This window comes from Osmia lignaria, chromosome 10, assembly GCF_051020975.1.
Source record: "Osmia lignaria lignaria isolate PbOS001 chromosome 10, iyOsmLign1, whole genome shotgun sequence".
Lineage (NCBI taxonomy): Eukaryota > Metazoa > Arthropoda > Insecta > Hymenoptera > Megachilidae > Osmia > Osmia lignaria.
In genome coordinates, this window is record NC_135041.1 from 12,128,874 (window position 1) to 12,146,444 (window position 17,571).

Here is a 17,571-nt window from a genome sequence, read left to right on the forward strand (position 1 = left end):
CACACTCGTGTAGAGTCGCGCGACGTTAACGTTCGCGGTGTGTCTCTTTTTTCTGCACCGAACAGCTGATCTGAAAACGTCAAAATGTCTACAGAACCGGGTAGCTTCACCTCCAACGGGAGCATGATCGTCGTCAGCAACAGGTTGCCGTTCGTCTTGAAGAGGAACGAGGTGACCGGAAAATTGGAACGCAAGGCCAGGTTAGTGTATTAAAGCAGACAGTTCTATTTTCCATTTTCTCACCATCTTTACCTCTTATTTCTTTGTTTATACCGATCCTCATGTTTGCCTTTGTTTACAAACGAACCGCGTTCCATGACTAAGGTAGATTTAAGTTATTCCTTATTGCTTAGGCAAACATTGTTATGGGTCATAATAATTTTCATTTTCAAATACGTTTACAATTCAAATAAATATTGTACTTGGGTTCGATGCAAAAATTGTCGGTTATACGCACGTGGGCGCGCGATGTTCGCGAATTGGCATTGAATTTTTCGCTGCACGTTTTGCAGCGATTGAACTCGGATCACGCGTTAACAAGAGATTTGCAGGATCAACGAGGTTGACGGTACTCCTCCGAATGAATATTTGATCGAACGGTAATTTATTCCGTTGCGTAAACAAGTCGATAGAAATATCGACGGAGGACGTATTGACGTAAGGCTAGGAGGGAAATGTGCGCGGGGTCATGCGGATACATTCGTTAAATACCGACTTCTCTCTCTGATTAAATTCGAATTTCGCATTCCGTGTTTGCGCAAGAATCATCCGGAAATATGGTTCGATTAACCGGTATCGATTTTCTTTTAACGATTCTCACACCAAACAGCACTTTCTTAATTCCTCGTCAACAGTGTAATAAATTATCTAATACTTCCTTATTTGTACCGTCGATGCTACATAATTCCTATTTTTCTGAGTAATTTGTCAGAGTAGAAATGTGCGTGTTGATAGAAATCGCATTGAAACTGCTGGTTATTTATTTTCCTCGTTAAAATTGCCAGGGTTTCTTGTTTCTTTCGAGTGTTACATTTTTTCTTCCTTCAGTTGCAAGCGATGTTGCAAGTAATTAAGATTATTGTTAATTGTGACTTAGTCGTTGCGCGCTGCAGGCGTTGCGCTTGCAACGTTTATTTATGGTACACGAAAAAATAGTACGTGATTACACATCCCGCGTGGTGTTCTACGTTGAGAAGCTTCGATATAGGGTACCAGGGTGACGAAATTTTTCGTAAGAACACGTTCCTCGATGGTCATCCCCGATTCATTTTGTTGATCTATAAATTCGTTTTTATTTCTATGAATCATGTTTTGGAGCACGTTGACCAAATATGAAAGCGTGCCAAATAGACGTTGCCTTTCAATGTACGATGGAAAATTAATAATTTTAATATAATAATGGTAGCGAATACTAGGCATTGCTATTTAATTGTTCGTTCGAGGTGTGTTTAAACATTCGTCTGAAATTTCTCATGCCACGAAACGTGTTAAAACGAATAATAAGCCTAATGAGCTGCATTGAATACCGTATTTCGCTACTGCGTTACAAGAACCTTTTCATGTGTTTTTTTCCTCTTCTCTGTTTTCCTTTCTGTCTTCAGTTGTATCTCATTGTGAGTTTTTAAACGAGCCACCAGGCGAGTGACAGGGTTAAAAAGATAAGAAAATCGTATACTATGTTGACAAGCAGAATCCTCGATACAGAAAATTCTAACATTGAAAATTGTGTTACATATGTGTTTACTTATGGATAGAATTGTTTGCAACGAACTAGTATCTTTCTTAATTTATTGTCTCGGCTATTGTAAATTATCTGTTCTTCATTCTCATTAATTCTCTGACTATCACGTTAAGCCTTGTCATTTACAATTAGTAATTTTGTTCCTGATAAATTGCCTTTAATTTCTTCTGTCTTTAATGAGATAAAGTAATAAATATTCTTTCCAAGACTTGTACACTCGCGATCAAATTAGGCTGAAAATTTTAATTTTTATTAATATTAAAAGTAATTTAGAAAAGAAAGTAACATAATTTTTATAATTAAATATCAATTCAAACTTTCTCGCGTATACATTTGTATGAAAGTTGAGGGGGATGCACAGACCTATGCATCTATGAGGCCCTTTTCGTTCCATCGTCATTCTTCCCGCAGATTCCTACGGGAAAGTGTCAGAATCCGGGACATCACGATCGCGGTTGTACACGACAGACTTTTTACACAAATTTGTTACAATCGATCGTTTGTTATCCCAACTCTAAAGCATGTGTCAATCCGTAAAGACAGCCTTTATCTCGTTCGGTGATTACGAGTAGTAACTTTATCTGTTTATTTGCGTGAATCACCGTATCGTTCGTTGATTCGTGCTTATTAATAAATAATGTCAGCTAGCGCAAAAAAAGGCTAGACGGTCTGTTCGCGAGCAGCAATTGAAATAATTAATCAAACCCCGCCGGAGATAAAGTAACTCCGAGAACTACCCAACTTTGTCTGTTTCGAGGGAAAATAATTCTAGACCGGCTTAATCTAATCGCAAACTTCGTCGCAGAAATAGGGATAAACGCGGAGGATTTCTTCTTTTGTCATTGCTCGCCTTCAGCGTATATAACATTAAAGATTAAAGGTCCATGGTTTGTAAACAAACGGTAAAGATTAAACGAAGCGAACGAACATGCAGCTTAAGCTGATTACATACTGCATTCGAATTGCATCGGTGAAACATGCAAACAAACAAGCCGCGTGCAACGATAACGTAATCGTAATCGATTTAAAAGCAAAAATTCCATGGAACATTTTCGAGTAACATAGATCATTGCGTTTCGTTAAGTATTCTTATCTACAGGTGTTGATTTTTCTTTTCCCGTCGAGATAACGAAGTAACTTCAAGTACCCTTGATCCTCGAAAATCCCGGCGTTTCCGATCGCGTTAATTCACTTTATCCTTTAATGAGAATCGACCACTTGATGACTAGAAAATTCCTGATAACGATCAAGGGATTCTTGGAGGATCATCGATAAAACGGTGCGATCTCATTCAGAAAGCGTGTCTCGCGATGACACGTGCTTCCCGCGTGCATTCGCGTTACGTGCACTGAGTAATATATTATCGCGATCGTCGCAGTGGTTACTTCCTCGATTTGCGCAGACGAGACACAATGAGAACCGTGGAAAAACACGAACCTCGTCACCGTTGGCATTGATTCTTTTGAAAAAGTGGTACGTTGGTCGTGCGCTTGATTTTTTAAAATTTCAAATCGATACTTTAACACTGATATTTTGTAAAATCAATAACTCTTTGATTTTTCGGACACAATCGATGTGACACAATTGCAAATACAAGATCGAAGCGTATCCACGAGTAACGTACACAGTGAAATCGTGGCATTCTCGAAATAGTATTCGGTGGTAATAATAGCGTGCATCAATCGCTTCCGTGTCGTTGCAATAATAGTAATGTCACCGACCGGGAATTCGCACGTGTTGCCGTGTGATTCAGTAATCCGTAAAATTAACGATCGTGGATCATCTTTGGATGAGATAAATAAAAATGCATTGCCGGAAGAGGAACTGTATTCTCCAGTAAGATTGCGATCTTTAAAACATGAACTTCAAGGTTTACTGCTAAAGTTTTTGTAATTATAACTTTGCTTTAATGTCAGGTTGAAAAATGTTTTTTCTTGCTTAATTGAAGGCTACCAGCGGACCATTTGACGTTAAGATGTATTCTTTGAAATTGCGATGGCAATGGTACACGAGGACGTGCGAGTTTCATTGATCAATGTTATTACGTCAATAGTCGCGAATATGTAGGAATAACTAGAAAAGGACGAGTACAAAGTTGCCAAGTTTGACCTAGTACAATAATTGGAATCCTTTTGTCGGGATGCGCTGAATGGTAGCCAAGTTTCATTAAAAATTCATAATTATGCCACTTCAGTTTCGCGATAAGTGAACGCAAACCCATTCATGGGTTCGAGGATCCATCTACTGGATCGAGTTGAATATGGAGCAAGGTCGGAGGGCGCACTCGTTCTCGTAATTAAAATTTTGCGATTAACACGTTGAACACCATGGAAGGCCCCGCAAATTACTAAATAATTAAAAGAAAACAATAGAAAAACATTATTTCAAGTAATATTGCTATGGTACAAACAATGTAAAATGGCAAATAGAAAGTTTGAAATTTGAAATTTGCAAATTAATTAATACTATTCTTAGTAATTAGAGCTTTAATACGTCCTATAAAAAAATGCCCAATTTCACAGTGGCGTTCAACGTGTTAAAAATCTCACACGTTTCTACGGTTGACACGATCGATCCTTGTATTTGTCGTTATGTAAATATGATCGTTGGTACCCTGACGAATCGTTACATAGAGTCGATCGAAGAGGTCTTTCAATATTATCCTGCTCTTCTTATCGCTCGATACGTCGATGACGGGAACTCGGTGAACTTTTATATTTACGTAGGGGATGTTTTTTTTTTTTTCATGTGCCGCGTTCGGTATCTTTATTATTATTGCGTAGATGACAGGCGGTCGTTTGTACGATAAAACTCTTTTATTCTATTATTGATTCCGGAATAATTGGCGTGCAACGTATTCGCAATTCTACCGATCGCTGCTCTGATCCCTCTACAAGATACCTTTTCGAAAATTTTTATTTGCTTCCGCTATTTTCTCTACGTACATTCTCTTAATAACATTTATCATTTCCTTTTTTCAGCGCCGGAGGTCTTGTAACCGCGGTTGCACCGGTTGTTATAAGCGGAAATGGAGTGTGGGTCGGATGGCCGGGAATGCACATGGAAAATCGAAACGAACCGATTCCCGAATCCGATCCTAACGATCGTACGCCAACGGCTGGCCTTCTATCTCGTAAGGTAAGTTTCTTTTAAACTAATGAAAGTTATTCCAAAACGCGCGATTACGTCGTAAAAAAAGATGCAATTGCAGAAAGATAAACTTGGTTAAAACATGTAACCCTTCTCCCTCGCTGTTGCTTTATCTTCAACCAAACAGAAGATACGTCTTATTCCAATCGCATGACTTATTGTACACAAAAGAATATCTGTTTTAACGATATCATTAATTTTACATTATTTTACATCTTTATATCGACAGCAGTTTATTGAACAAAGCAGCCGATTGATTTGATCGATATCACGTTTGAATATATAAGATACTCTGGTAATTTTTATTGTGCTCCATTTAATATATTACGAACATTGAAATTCGGTAAAATTCTGTGTCGGATTACTAGTTGGCCAGAGGAATGGTTTATTTTCGTAGCAGTTACTAGAATACCTAGGAAATCCTCTAAATATAATTCCACCGGCCAGCCACTCGTCCGGTGATCAATTGACAATTGCGATGGTATTTTATAATTACACCAGTTCAGTAGGCCGTAACATTATTTATCGGTAAATTCCGAACTACCTCGTTCCCAATATCAAATTCCAGCTTCCATGAAATTATTTCCCCACGATCTTCCTCCGATAACCTACTTTATCAGAAGCTCGATCGATCTCGTGAATTTTCCTGGAAAATCGTAATATCCTTTGCGACTTTAACGATCAACATTGTTTTCTTCGAAAATATGGTTAATTGATCCGGAAAGTTCAATTTTTCCAAGGATGTTTGACGAGATAACGAGCAAAGTTAATTTGTCGAATGACTAGAACTTCGTTAATCCTAAGTCAATAGAGAGTACAATTGATAACTTTGTATTTAGCTGTTATTTTCCAGAGTATCATCTACGTTTCAAAGTATAAATTTACATGATGTTTGACCTACGTTCACCGAAAGGTCGTTTCTTTGACAAATATTTAAAAAGTGCAGTCACTCATCCGCGTTTTAATCATTTTTTAAAGAATCTTTTATTGAAAGTCCTTGTTATGAATGTTTGATTAGCATCTACCGATTGGAAGGCAGTGTAATGAGTGGTTTGGCAGTCTAAGCGATAAGGCAAAACGTTGTTGAAACGTATTCATGAAAATCGTTTTACACCCACCGTTTACCATCGAAAAACAACTAATTAGTGTACTTAATAAATTGTGAATCATTGTCACTGTCGTGTCACATGAACGGGCAAGTTTCTGAATCGCGTAACACCCACGCCGTGCATACATACGTTGAACATGTTACTCTGATATTGCGGGTACAGGTTAACCTTCGCATTGATAGTTTATTCGTAACTTCTTGCCATGTTCTGAGTCACTCATTCCCACCTTTCATGGCTCGTAATGTTCCATTAAGCTCGAATTACCGAAAAATATTCCATCGACTCGCTCGAGTTTACGGTATCGATCGAACGTTCAGTAATTCTAATATCTAGCCGAGAAACTTCTTCTTAACCCTTTGGATTCTTTCGCTTTTGTAATTAAAATTTTTTGTCTTAATCTCCTTGCAAGAGATTACTAATTAGAAAAGTCAAAAACTTTCCAACGAAGGGTTGAGGGATTCCTGTGAAAATTAAAATATCCGTCTCTACTTTGGTGATCCGGTACTCAACGTACTAAAGATATTATATTTAAAACTTCTTAGCTTATCGTCTTTAATTGGCAAGTGTCGCGACATGAAAACATTGAAACATCCGACACCTGTGTATAGCTGTATTTATTATTTATATTAACCGTCATAATTGTCGTCACGAGTACATCCTGTGTTTATCAGGCTATTATAATCCACGAGTTCGTTTAATTGTTATGAAGCAACTATCAGCCAATTTCGTTGAAATTCAACGTATATACTAAAAGTATATACTCTGGTATATACGGACGTGAGAAGTTTCAATTTGTTCCCTGAACGGTTATGCATAGAATCAGCGTCGATTTAAAATGAGGAAGTATCAATAAAGAGGAGATATCAGATACCGTGATCGCAGTTGTCAGCTGCAATATTTCTTTACGCCATTCACCTTTGAACTTCAACCTGAACAAATCGTTTTCGCGTCTTGATTTGACCGAGCTAATCGACGTGATGACCACGAGTTAATCGAGAATCAGTTGATTCTCTTGAATTCGTTAGTTAACGAATTAGATCTATGAAACGATTCAATTGTTCTTATTGCTCGATTTAAATCAGCCAGAGGTTCTCTTATCGTACCTAAATGAATTTTTTAAAATTTAATAAATTATTCTTGTGATTTTAATGACGTTCAGAATTGATTCACCGAAATTTTGAAATTTGATTTTAAATACCTTCTCATTATTTCTCCATACGAAACACTCGATTATGCGTTTAGAACGAAGATGCTATTATTACTGGAAATGTTCTAGGAAAATGATACTGGAAGAAAAAGGAACTAATAAAGAAGGAGATCATATAGTGGGGGCGGTGTTTACGTATCGATGATAACGATGCTGTGGTGGTTTCTCTGAAACATAGATAGAATATCTTGTTTTCGTCCCAAATAATGTTTAGAAAGAATTTTTTCGTTTTAAGTAGGATACTTTTTGCCCAATTCTTAATACAAAATAGAAGAGTTCAGATAAAATGAGAAGGATTCTTGGAATTTATAATAACATTTAAACACTATCAATGAGGTAAAATCTTTGTTACATAAGTATTTATATTCCCATTAAAAATGATTTATGATGTTTTTTATCCAGCTTCGTGATTGTCTATTATATAACAATAAATCGTCGAATCAATTAGAAAATTTCCGGTGAATAATAATGTTCTCCAGTTCCCAAAGAACATACCAACACATTTATTGTCACAAGAGAAATGGCACCTTACATTATTAGCATAATACTAATGCTATTCAAAGTCTGCCTTCACTTTTCGTTTACTAATTACTCGAGTATACAAAATCCTAGGCGTTGGTCATTAGTGACTGTCAATCCCCCTCGATAATTTAGACAAATATTGTTTTCTAATCCAAGTAGCTTTCACTTATCCTATCAGCTTTCATTGGAAATGTTTTCTCGTGATAGCTGAAAAGAAAGAAAAAAAATGTTTTCCAATCTCGACCAATGGACCTTGAGTCGCGTTTAATCGAATATCCGTGTGACCTTATTCGGGAATCACGAGGAGGAAAATGTCCGGTAGCTCCTTAAATGGCTTTAGTTTAGCGTCGATCAGCTCTCGTACGAATGGATCTGAGGCAAGGATCTCTGGTGTCGCGATAATCGTGTCGAAAGGTCGAAACGGTGGGTTATCAGTGGCGTGATGACGCTGATGGATTCGCCGGCTTTATCATTCGAGCATAGAACTTGGCTAGACTCGATGATAATGGTCCTTTGATTCATACGTTCTTACGTCGAATTTCGCGGCATGCACGCCCACGCGTTACACCGGATGCCAATCACGTGCACGATTTCGAGAAATGGAACGATGATAAATACTGTCGATCCGATCTATGTCAGTCTGCTTGGCGGGATGGTAGACGATCAGCCAGCATCATCAACCTGACACAACCCCGATGCTTCCTGTTCAACCCTATTGCGATCCTCGATTCACCCACAGATACAAAGTCTTCGTATTACTTAAAAATTTTTCAATTAAAATTTCATTGCATTGAAATATTGACTGTCTAATTGGCGTAGAAATGGCAAATAGTAATGACCTAGTTAGATACTCCGATTACAACTATCGTTTTAATAGATACTTGCGACGATTACAGATGCTAATGTGAAAGGCTTCGAGTAAGTGTACATTATCTCGGTGATCGTTTTTTCTTTAATACATTCCGTTGACCATTAATGTACATTAAATAAAAACAAAGGAGTGGCGTGATACGAGGGCGTTATAATCCCATTCCTGATCGTTCATGGGTACTTTTGAACTCGATCGAGCAGGGACGAACCTATCGTGTAAACTTATGTAAATTTTTTTCTCTATCATTATACGTAGAACTATCGTACATACGTCAAAGCTGACGTGATATCTCGTGTTTAATCTGGGGAATAATTTGTAAGTGGACACTCCAAATTTTCCTGTGTTTCTTTAGGCCATAGGCTTTTCCTTACTTTGTCATTTCCCCTGGGGATACCTGAGGAGAAAGGCTCTTAAAATGAATAATTTACCAATTTATTATCTTATACTAGCATCGTTTAAGCTCCTAGAAAATGGTAATTCTCGTTTCCCGTGAATAACGCCCTGAAAGGCGAGCCGAGCTTGCCATTAACGATGATTTCGCAACGCGACAGGGGTCAGACGATTTGAAAAGAGACGATTCCGTTTCGCCTACGCTCGGTGATCGTAAACAATTCAGAGACGATGCGGCGTTAAAAAACGAACGGAACGTACGAAAACATTTTAATTATCCGTTATCAACGCCGCAAGACGGGGAGAGGAGCGTGAACACACCCGCGCTCGTTACAATTGGAAGATACTGAAAGAGGCAAGGAAAAGAGACAACGAATGCGTACACCCCCTTACCCCGCTTCTTTTATTCAAAACATGTTATTAAACGAAATGATTACCGCGTGATCTAGCTTCTATCTAGAGACCAGTATGATCTTATTTACAAGATTCCTTCGTCGCGTTACCACGTCAGTTCAATCACTCGAAACGAAATCATTTTTGCGAATATTTGATTGGAACAGGTCGTTACGAGTAACACCAGTACTTTATAATGAAAGAAATTTGTTAATAAACGATGATATCTTAACCCATTAGCTGCCACGATCCCCATTTGGGGATTTGGGGATATGTAAAAATGTGCATATATATAACTTATCCGGCCAAAAATTAAAAAAAAAAAATTTGGCAGTTAATGGGTTAAGTATTAATACTCGATTATAATTAGGTATACCCTCCATCGAGGAAGAAACTTAATGCGATGATTGTCTAGTAAGACACAGAGTCGACATGTCTTACTATCCATGTCCATTTCCACTGCGACAGTGAACGTGGTAATCGTCACGGTAGAAACAACCATATCTGGTATTCCCGTTTCAAGTTCGTAATAAAATTTCACTGCTATTTAAAATTATCTTACTAAATTAAGATAGTATTATCACAGGTGACCTTCTTTGCGTAGTGTTAAACCCGTTATTAGGATACTTCATCTATTTAGATTATCATATAATAGAATAATATAATGGAGGTGTTCAACCTATTTCTTGTCTAACGCTTAAGTGCCAAAGAGATTAAAATTCTAATTTTCAAAAAGTGGAGCCGTTAATTTTCAAAATTTCACATTTTATGTTTTTTATCTGGCAAATTGATATTATTAGTATAGTGCGATTTCCACGGTATTCGACGTTGTAAGGTTGCACACGATGCGTTAAATGCAAACGAATCAGCAGTCAACCCAGATTTGATACGTCTGATCGATCGGTCAAACTCAGGGCTGAGGTAACAATGCTGTAACGAATACAGAACTCGTACAGTTAACTAAAACATTGATGTACGCTTTCGTGTCAACAGTTTGACTAGCATTTTGAAAGGGAAAAAAATAATTACACGTACGAACTGGTTTGTGACAAAGCATTGTTCTTATACGTTGCTTTTGCCTCGCTGTTTTTTGTTACGCTTCAAAACCGTTTTAAATCAGTTCGTATCGATCGTTGTTCATTTCGAAAGAAAGTACTTAAACGTGGTTATTCGTTGAATAATCGTACAACGAATCTACGCTCTCCTATTAAGCTCGATAATTAAGAAATACCTCGGAATTCATCGTCAGACATATTAACGTTCCAAATGGTTCGTTAATCGCGTTTGCAAATGCTCGTAAAAAGATTGTGACCTTACGTCTAATTGTAAGTAAAGCAAGACGGTGTAATTGCAGAAACATTGCAAAATCGCTTGTTTCTATTGGCGTCTCTTAATTAAGATACATCTGATCCTCCCTCTGATGGTTGTGTCTGCCCGAGGAGACATTAATAATTATCTCATTAGCGATTGTTGGCCGCTTGCGTCAATCAACGATCCCGGGGGGAGGACGTGTTTTCACTCGTTCGGTGGTGTAAAGGAAGCAAATAAAAACGACTCGTAGGATAACGAGAAAGTTAACGAGAAGAGACGATGGAAGCGTCACGTATTCATCCAGCAATACTTTATCAACTTCTTCTAGGTCGGATTTCTTTTTTTATTCACTTCCGATTGCCGTCAACAGGAACATTCATCATTTTTATCCCCAGTTTTTTAATCGTGATCGATATAGAATGCTCGTTTCTGATCTAAATTTGGAGCAGAGCACGGTCTTTTATTGGAATCGATCCACGAATCGGTTACATTTGTTCGTGCCGCCATAAAAGTTGTTACTATTTATTCGTTACACTCGACGTACGGCTATTTATAACGATTGAACGTCTATCTGTGACAACACTTCGATTGCAGCCACGCGTAATCTTGCAATTTTAAATCTCTTTTTATATCGCGGAGGAGGCAATAAAAATAGGAAGTGCACTCTGAGCCGTGAAACGCAATGATAAGGGAACTATAAATACATCTGGTTGCATTCAATGTTACACCGAACAAAATTAAACGGGGATAGCTGTTTCTTAATTAAGAATGCATCTCGAGGGAGAAATAGGTAGCGTGATGTTTCGTGATTACATTAAAATTGTGAGGATTTTTACAGAGAAACGAGGGTACAGTAACGCGATTTAAGAAGTCGGAGGAAAATGAAAAATCTGCTGCACTTTTCGTATCTCGTCGATGTTTCGTAAACATTAGAGTTTATTTTTTAAAGGGATCGCAATGTTTGTTATTCAGGTTGTAGCGGTGCACGTCGACCCTACTATCTTCGATTCGTACTACAATGGATGTTGCAACGGAACGTTTTGGCCATTGTTCCATTCTATGCCCGATCGAGCGACTTTCATCGCGGATCATTGGCGCGCGTATTCCACTGTTAACGAGGAATTTGCTGCCAAAACGGTGAGCATAATGAGAAGACGGTATCAGTTCAATGATTCTCTTTATTACTTCGATGAAAGATGGCCAAATTCCAACGAGCCAGAGCATTGCCTTCTCTGCTGAAAAGCGAAAACGTTATTCCGAATGTATATTTTTAATTAGGTCGGAGCTCTGGAACAGATTCATAAGGAACAAGAAAATCAATCGAACGGCACACCTTTGGTCTGGGTACACGACTATCATTTAATGTTAACCGCGAACTGGATTCGGCAAGCTGCGGAGGAGAAACGTCTTAAGTTAAAATTGGGCTTCTTCCTTCATATCCCCTTCCCACCATGGGATATATTCAGACTCTTCCCATGGGCTGATGAGATTCTTCAGGGTATGCTCGGTAAGTAGTTTCCTTGAAAAAAAAAAAATTTCTTTATTTTGAAAATCAAATTGGGATCAAAGTTTGTCTGACGAAAATATACGATTAGGTTGCGACATGGTCGGTTTCCACATTCAGGACTATTGTCTGAACTTTGTTGACTGTTGTCAAAGAAGTCTTGGCTGCAGAGTGGATCGCAAGAATCTGTTAGTGGAACACGGTGGAAGAACCGTACGCGTAAGACCGCTTCCCATTGGCATTCCGTTCGACAGATTCGTCTCGCTGGCCGAGACTGCCAACAAGGTCATGTCGACTAATCAGAAAATAGTACTGGGCGTTGATCGTCTCGATTATACGAAGGGCCTGGTTCACAGATTGAAAGCTTTCGAGATGTTGCTGGAGAAACACCCAGAGCATCGTGAACAGGTAATTAAAATCTTCCATCCAGAAGATTTTCCAATCTTCTAATCCAGAAGGATTCATCGCCGGGGACACCTTGCATAGATTAATCGCGTCGAATTTCTTCTCAGGTCACCATGCTTCAAATTGCTGTACCGTCGCGAACCGATGTGCGCGAGTATCAGGATCTGAAGCTTGAAATGGATCAATTGATCGGTCGCATAAACGGTCGATTCACGACGCCCAATTGGTCACCAATTCGTTACATTTACGGTTGCGTGAGCCAAGACGAGCTGGCAGCGTTCTACAGGGATGCTGCGGTTGCTCTCGTTACACCCCTCAGGGATGGAATGAACTTAGTCGCTAAGGAGTTCGTCGCATGTCAGATTAACACGCCCCCAGGTGTTCTGATAGTTTCTCCGTTCGCTGGAGCCGGAGAAATGATGCACGAAGCGTTGATCTGTAATCCGTATGAAATCGACGAAGCTGCTGAGGTCATTCACAGGTGATTCACTCGTCCGTTCGAACCTGAGCTCTTACGCTTTATCCTTTCTCACTGTATTTCATAGCTTATAACTTCGACGTTATACCGTTTCAGAGCACTTACCATGCCGGAAGACGAACGCACGTTGAGAATGAATCATCTGAGACGTCGTGAAAGGCTCTACGATGTCAATTACTGGATGAAATCCTTCCTGCAAGTAATGGGATCGCTCGAAGAACACGATTCCGTGGGTGCTACCACGATGCAACCTGTTACCATGGACGATTTTGACGATTACCTGAGCAAGTATGTATCACTAAAGTTTGTGAATGTGCATGACTGGGCCCGACCAGAGCATGTGCTTACAAACGGAAAAACAATGTGCGATGAAAGTATGTTAATGATTTAACATTAAACTTAAAATTTTCCATCGTTGATTTACAAATTAATCGCACTTTCAGTGTATATGTTATGAGCAAACGATTTTACGAATAAGAACATTTTATACCATATGTAAAAGTTTCATGGATGCAGCAGGTTTGCTTATGGCATATATGAATACAAATTGCTAACGATGCTTGTTGAGAATACAAGTTTCATACCCTAATTAAACAATTGATATGGAATGTTCCTTGCACAGACAGATTTCTTTCTGTGATTGAACAATTTTTTTTTTTTTTTCAAACTGAGCATGAGTTTGGGTACGTCGCAGCGTTGGGAATACCAATTACTTCCTGGGTCTTCTCTGAAAGATACGTCACGTTACAGTTCTAAAGGACAAACAGCTTGAAGAACTGCGCGAATTAACATTTCTTCTGTCCTCGAAGATCCATCCTCTGTCGTATTGAAAACAGTTCCAATATGTATCTAATACGTAACGCGAGACCTTGAAAGTTTGACGATGTGTCCTGTTGTGAGAAGTTTTTCTCCAGCTAAAGAATGCATTTTGGAAGACGGCGGGCCCGCGCGTGCGAATGCGACCTGACTCATGATGAAAGCCGGGTAACGTTCCAGTGATAACACATGTCCCCTAGGTACATCGGCGATAACCATAAGCTGGCCCTGCTGCTGGATTACGATGGTACCCTGGCACCCATCGCAACGCATCCGGACCTTGCTATCTTACCACTGGAGACAAAGAACGTTCTCCAGAGGTTGTCCAACATGTCGGACGTGTACATAGCAATTATATCTGGTAGAAACGTGAACAACGTTAAGTCAATGGTTGGTATAGAAGGGATCACGTACGCTGGTAACCATGGACTGGAAATTCTTCATCCGGACGGTAGCAAATTCGTTCATCCGATGCCAGCTGAACTGGAGGGCAAGGTGGCGAATTTGATGCAAGCGCTGCAAGATCAGGTGCGTGTTTTGAAAATTTCACAGATGATACCCTTGTTGTCTGCTATTCTTCAATTCAATTATATTTATTGATCGAATACAGCTTTGCAGGGATGGCGCCTGGGTGGAGAACAAGGGCGCGTTGTTGACGTTCCACTATCGTGAAACACCAATGGAAGGTCGTACCGAGATGATCGAGCAAGCGAAGAAAATCATCGAAAACGCGGGTTTCAAACCCTGTCCAGCACATTGCGCCATTGAAGCGAAACCACCGGTTGAGTGGAACAAAGGTCGTGCTTCCATTTACATTCTCCGCACAGCGTTCGGTTTGGACTGGAGCGAACGTATCAGGATCATCTATGCTGGTGATGATGTCACGGATGAAGACGCGATGAAGGTACGAATAATTTCGTCGACCAGCTTAACGAAATTAATTAATTTTATTTCATATTCTGTACTCGATGATGTGTTCTCTTCAGGCGCTGAAAGGTATGGCTGCTACCTTCCGCGTGGCGTCATCGCACATAATCCGTACATCGGCGGAACGACGTTTGCCAAGCACCGATTCCGTGTTGACGATGTTGAAATGGGTGGAGAGGCATTTGAGCAAACGCAAACCCCGTAACAACGCCGACATCCCATCGAGATTCCGTCGCGGTAGCGCCGGAATAACCATGGAAATGTCGTATATGCCATCAAACGCAACGCTAGAATCCTAGGTAATGTCCTGACATTTTTCGTTATTACAACGATCCTGTCTCTCACGAATAAGAAATATTATTTATATGTCACAGACTTAACGATGTACTCGTGGAGTAAAAGCATGTAAGCGAGAGGGAAGAATAAGAAGAAACAAAAGGGAATCTCGTGGTGAATAGGTAAACAAAATCGTCGTGTAAAATTGTATACCCAACACACACAGATACGGCGGAAACAGTTAAAGATAAAGAAAACCAAAAAAAAAAAAAAAATAGTTCTTCGATGAACTATGCGTATTCGAAAGCACCATTTAACTTTCGAAAATATATCTTCGATCTTCGAGTATAAATAAGGATAAACCGGATTAATTCGAGTTGACTTTGATAGAAAGATATAAGCCAAACGGAAGAACTGATCTTTTTTCATGTGAAACTAAAATCATTCTTCATCAGCTGTTCAACGTTTAATAGATGTAATCTCCGGTAACCAGTTCAGTGGCTTTAGCCAACGCAGAAACACATTTAAAAAAGAAAAAAAATACCAAGAAAAAGAATAAAAAAGATGAATATTACATGTGTGATCGCTAAATCTCCGTTATGAGCATATAGTGTATAAGCATGTTTTTCTTTCTTTTTTTTTATTTCATGTACAACATAATGATGCGCTTTCGATGTGTTTTATCGAAAGTCGTATTAAGTACTTAGCTGTGTATAGTTTTTAGGTTCGTATGGCTCAAAACGGCAGCAGTTATTCGATGTATACATGTTACAGTGACTTATCCAAACTGTTTTTTGTTTTTTTTTTTTTTTTTTTTTATTTATTAAAATAATACATATTTGGTATTGAATTTCGAAAGCGATTGTATTCGATGATAGCCCGTTGAAGGTGTTAAAAATTTTCAATTCCTCAAATAGAACCGTAAAATCCTATTATTTTTAGTTTACAAAAATCCTGTATCTGATCCTATTTGATTTCGCTACAAACGCGCTGATACCAAAAGCGTATCGAGCGTCGATTAAAGCGAAACTTTGAGTTCGATGAGTGGATTTAAATAGAGTTTTTCTTTCTTATGTCTTTAATTATTAACCGATGGAACTGTCGTGTAAAGAACAGTGCCAATTAGAAATCTTCAGTACTCGGTAACAATAATAAATTATTACTAAACGACGATGATTTAGCGATAAGATACTTGAGAAATATACACAGAAACGGACACACACACACACACATACGCATTAAAATGAAACGATACACGCATCTCGAACAGAAGAATGAATTCATACAAACACGGACAAATTTTACACGTTTTCTAAATAGAGTAAGTTACTTAAGAATTTATTATTCCATACGTTTATTACGTGCGAAGTAAACAAGACACGAATAAGATAATGGAACAGTTATTCACTCGTTGTAATACCTTCAAGTAGAGTCTCGATTGATCTTTTCTTGATGCCCACCGAACGTTGCAACGGCGATTAAACTCTTCAGCATTTAATTAGTTTGATGTATCCTTTCACGTGAAACACTGAAGAATTTTCGAAAGGAATCTTTTTTTTTTTCTAAGGGAGATCACAACGAGTGCTATTCATTGGCGTAACTAGATAAAAGCAAGGGTGGATAAAAGTTCTAGTTACGTTAATGGTGTCATTAAGAAAAAATTTTGTTTTTAACAATCTTTTTTTTTTTCATATGCACGGAGAACGGGCGATGAATTTTTCTACGGATTATCTACAGAAATTAACGATAAGTTTATGTTTCATTGATGGATGAACGACAGTCTTTTTGTGTATAAGTAAAATGAAGAAAACGAAAGGATAAAAAAAGAACTTTGTTACGCGTTTTACAGTGCCTCCATGTAGATATAGCGATCAATAATGCAAATGATCGCTATGACTAGAAAAACAGAGGTCGATTCACCACTGAAGTACATTTTGGTCATTAGATTTCTTCCGGATTTCATTAACGATGCCTCAAGTTCATACCCATTTTATCCCATCTATACATAACTGAATCGTCAAATGTATACCTACATATATGAAAATTCTCATTTGAAAAGTTACATGGAACAAGAGTTTGCTCCAATATACATGTATTTTTATATGTAGATAACGTATGAATTTTGCTGAAGAAAGTTATTAAAGGAAAAATGAAATTATAAAGAGAAAGAGACAAACAGATAATGAAGATGTTATAATGATTCTAATTACATAGTGACCTGTTTGTGTCCCGAACATCTGTTTCTACGACTGTACTTACAATTATAGAAATATACATGTATACACGTATATGTATAAATAATTTAATTACTACACAACAAAAGGTAACAGGTCAAGATAGGTAATTGGACATGTTTATAGATCCTTTGTCTTCTGTGTTTTCTTGTTGATATTGTGACGAGAATTTAATCACATTTTTAACTTTTCTTTGAAAGATGTCTCTGCGAATAATAGCCCTTGAAAATTATCTAT

General features: G+C 38.3%; 1 protein-coding gene across 2 annotated transcripts; it reads left to right on the top strand.

The window, feature by feature from the left end:
- Positions 1-57: 57 nt before the first annotated feature.
- Positions 58-16,789, top strand: Tps1 (Trehalose-6-phosphate synthase 1). 2 transcript variants are annotated; one of them, XM_034340264.2, is made up of 11 exons: positions 58-200; positions 4,723-4,879; positions 11,667-11,831; positions 11,973-12,201; positions 12,290-12,606; positions 12,711-13,084; positions 13,178-13,369; positions 14,089-14,425; positions 14,508-14,801; positions 14,884-15,123; positions 15,199-16,789. In XM_034340264.2, the coding sequence occupies exons 1-10, from the start codon at positions 85-87 to the stop codon at positions 15,121-15,123; spliced, it is 2,421 nt and encodes an 806-aa protein (XP_034196155.1). In that variant the 5' UTR covers positions 58-84; the 3' UTR covers positions 15,199-16,789. The 2 variants fall into 2 exon arrangements, with proteins under 2 accessions (XP_034196155.1, XP_034196156.1); XM_034340265.2 differs by having other exon boundaries at positions 14,098-14,425.
- The last annotated feature ends 782 nt before the right edge of the window (positions 16,790-17,571 follow it).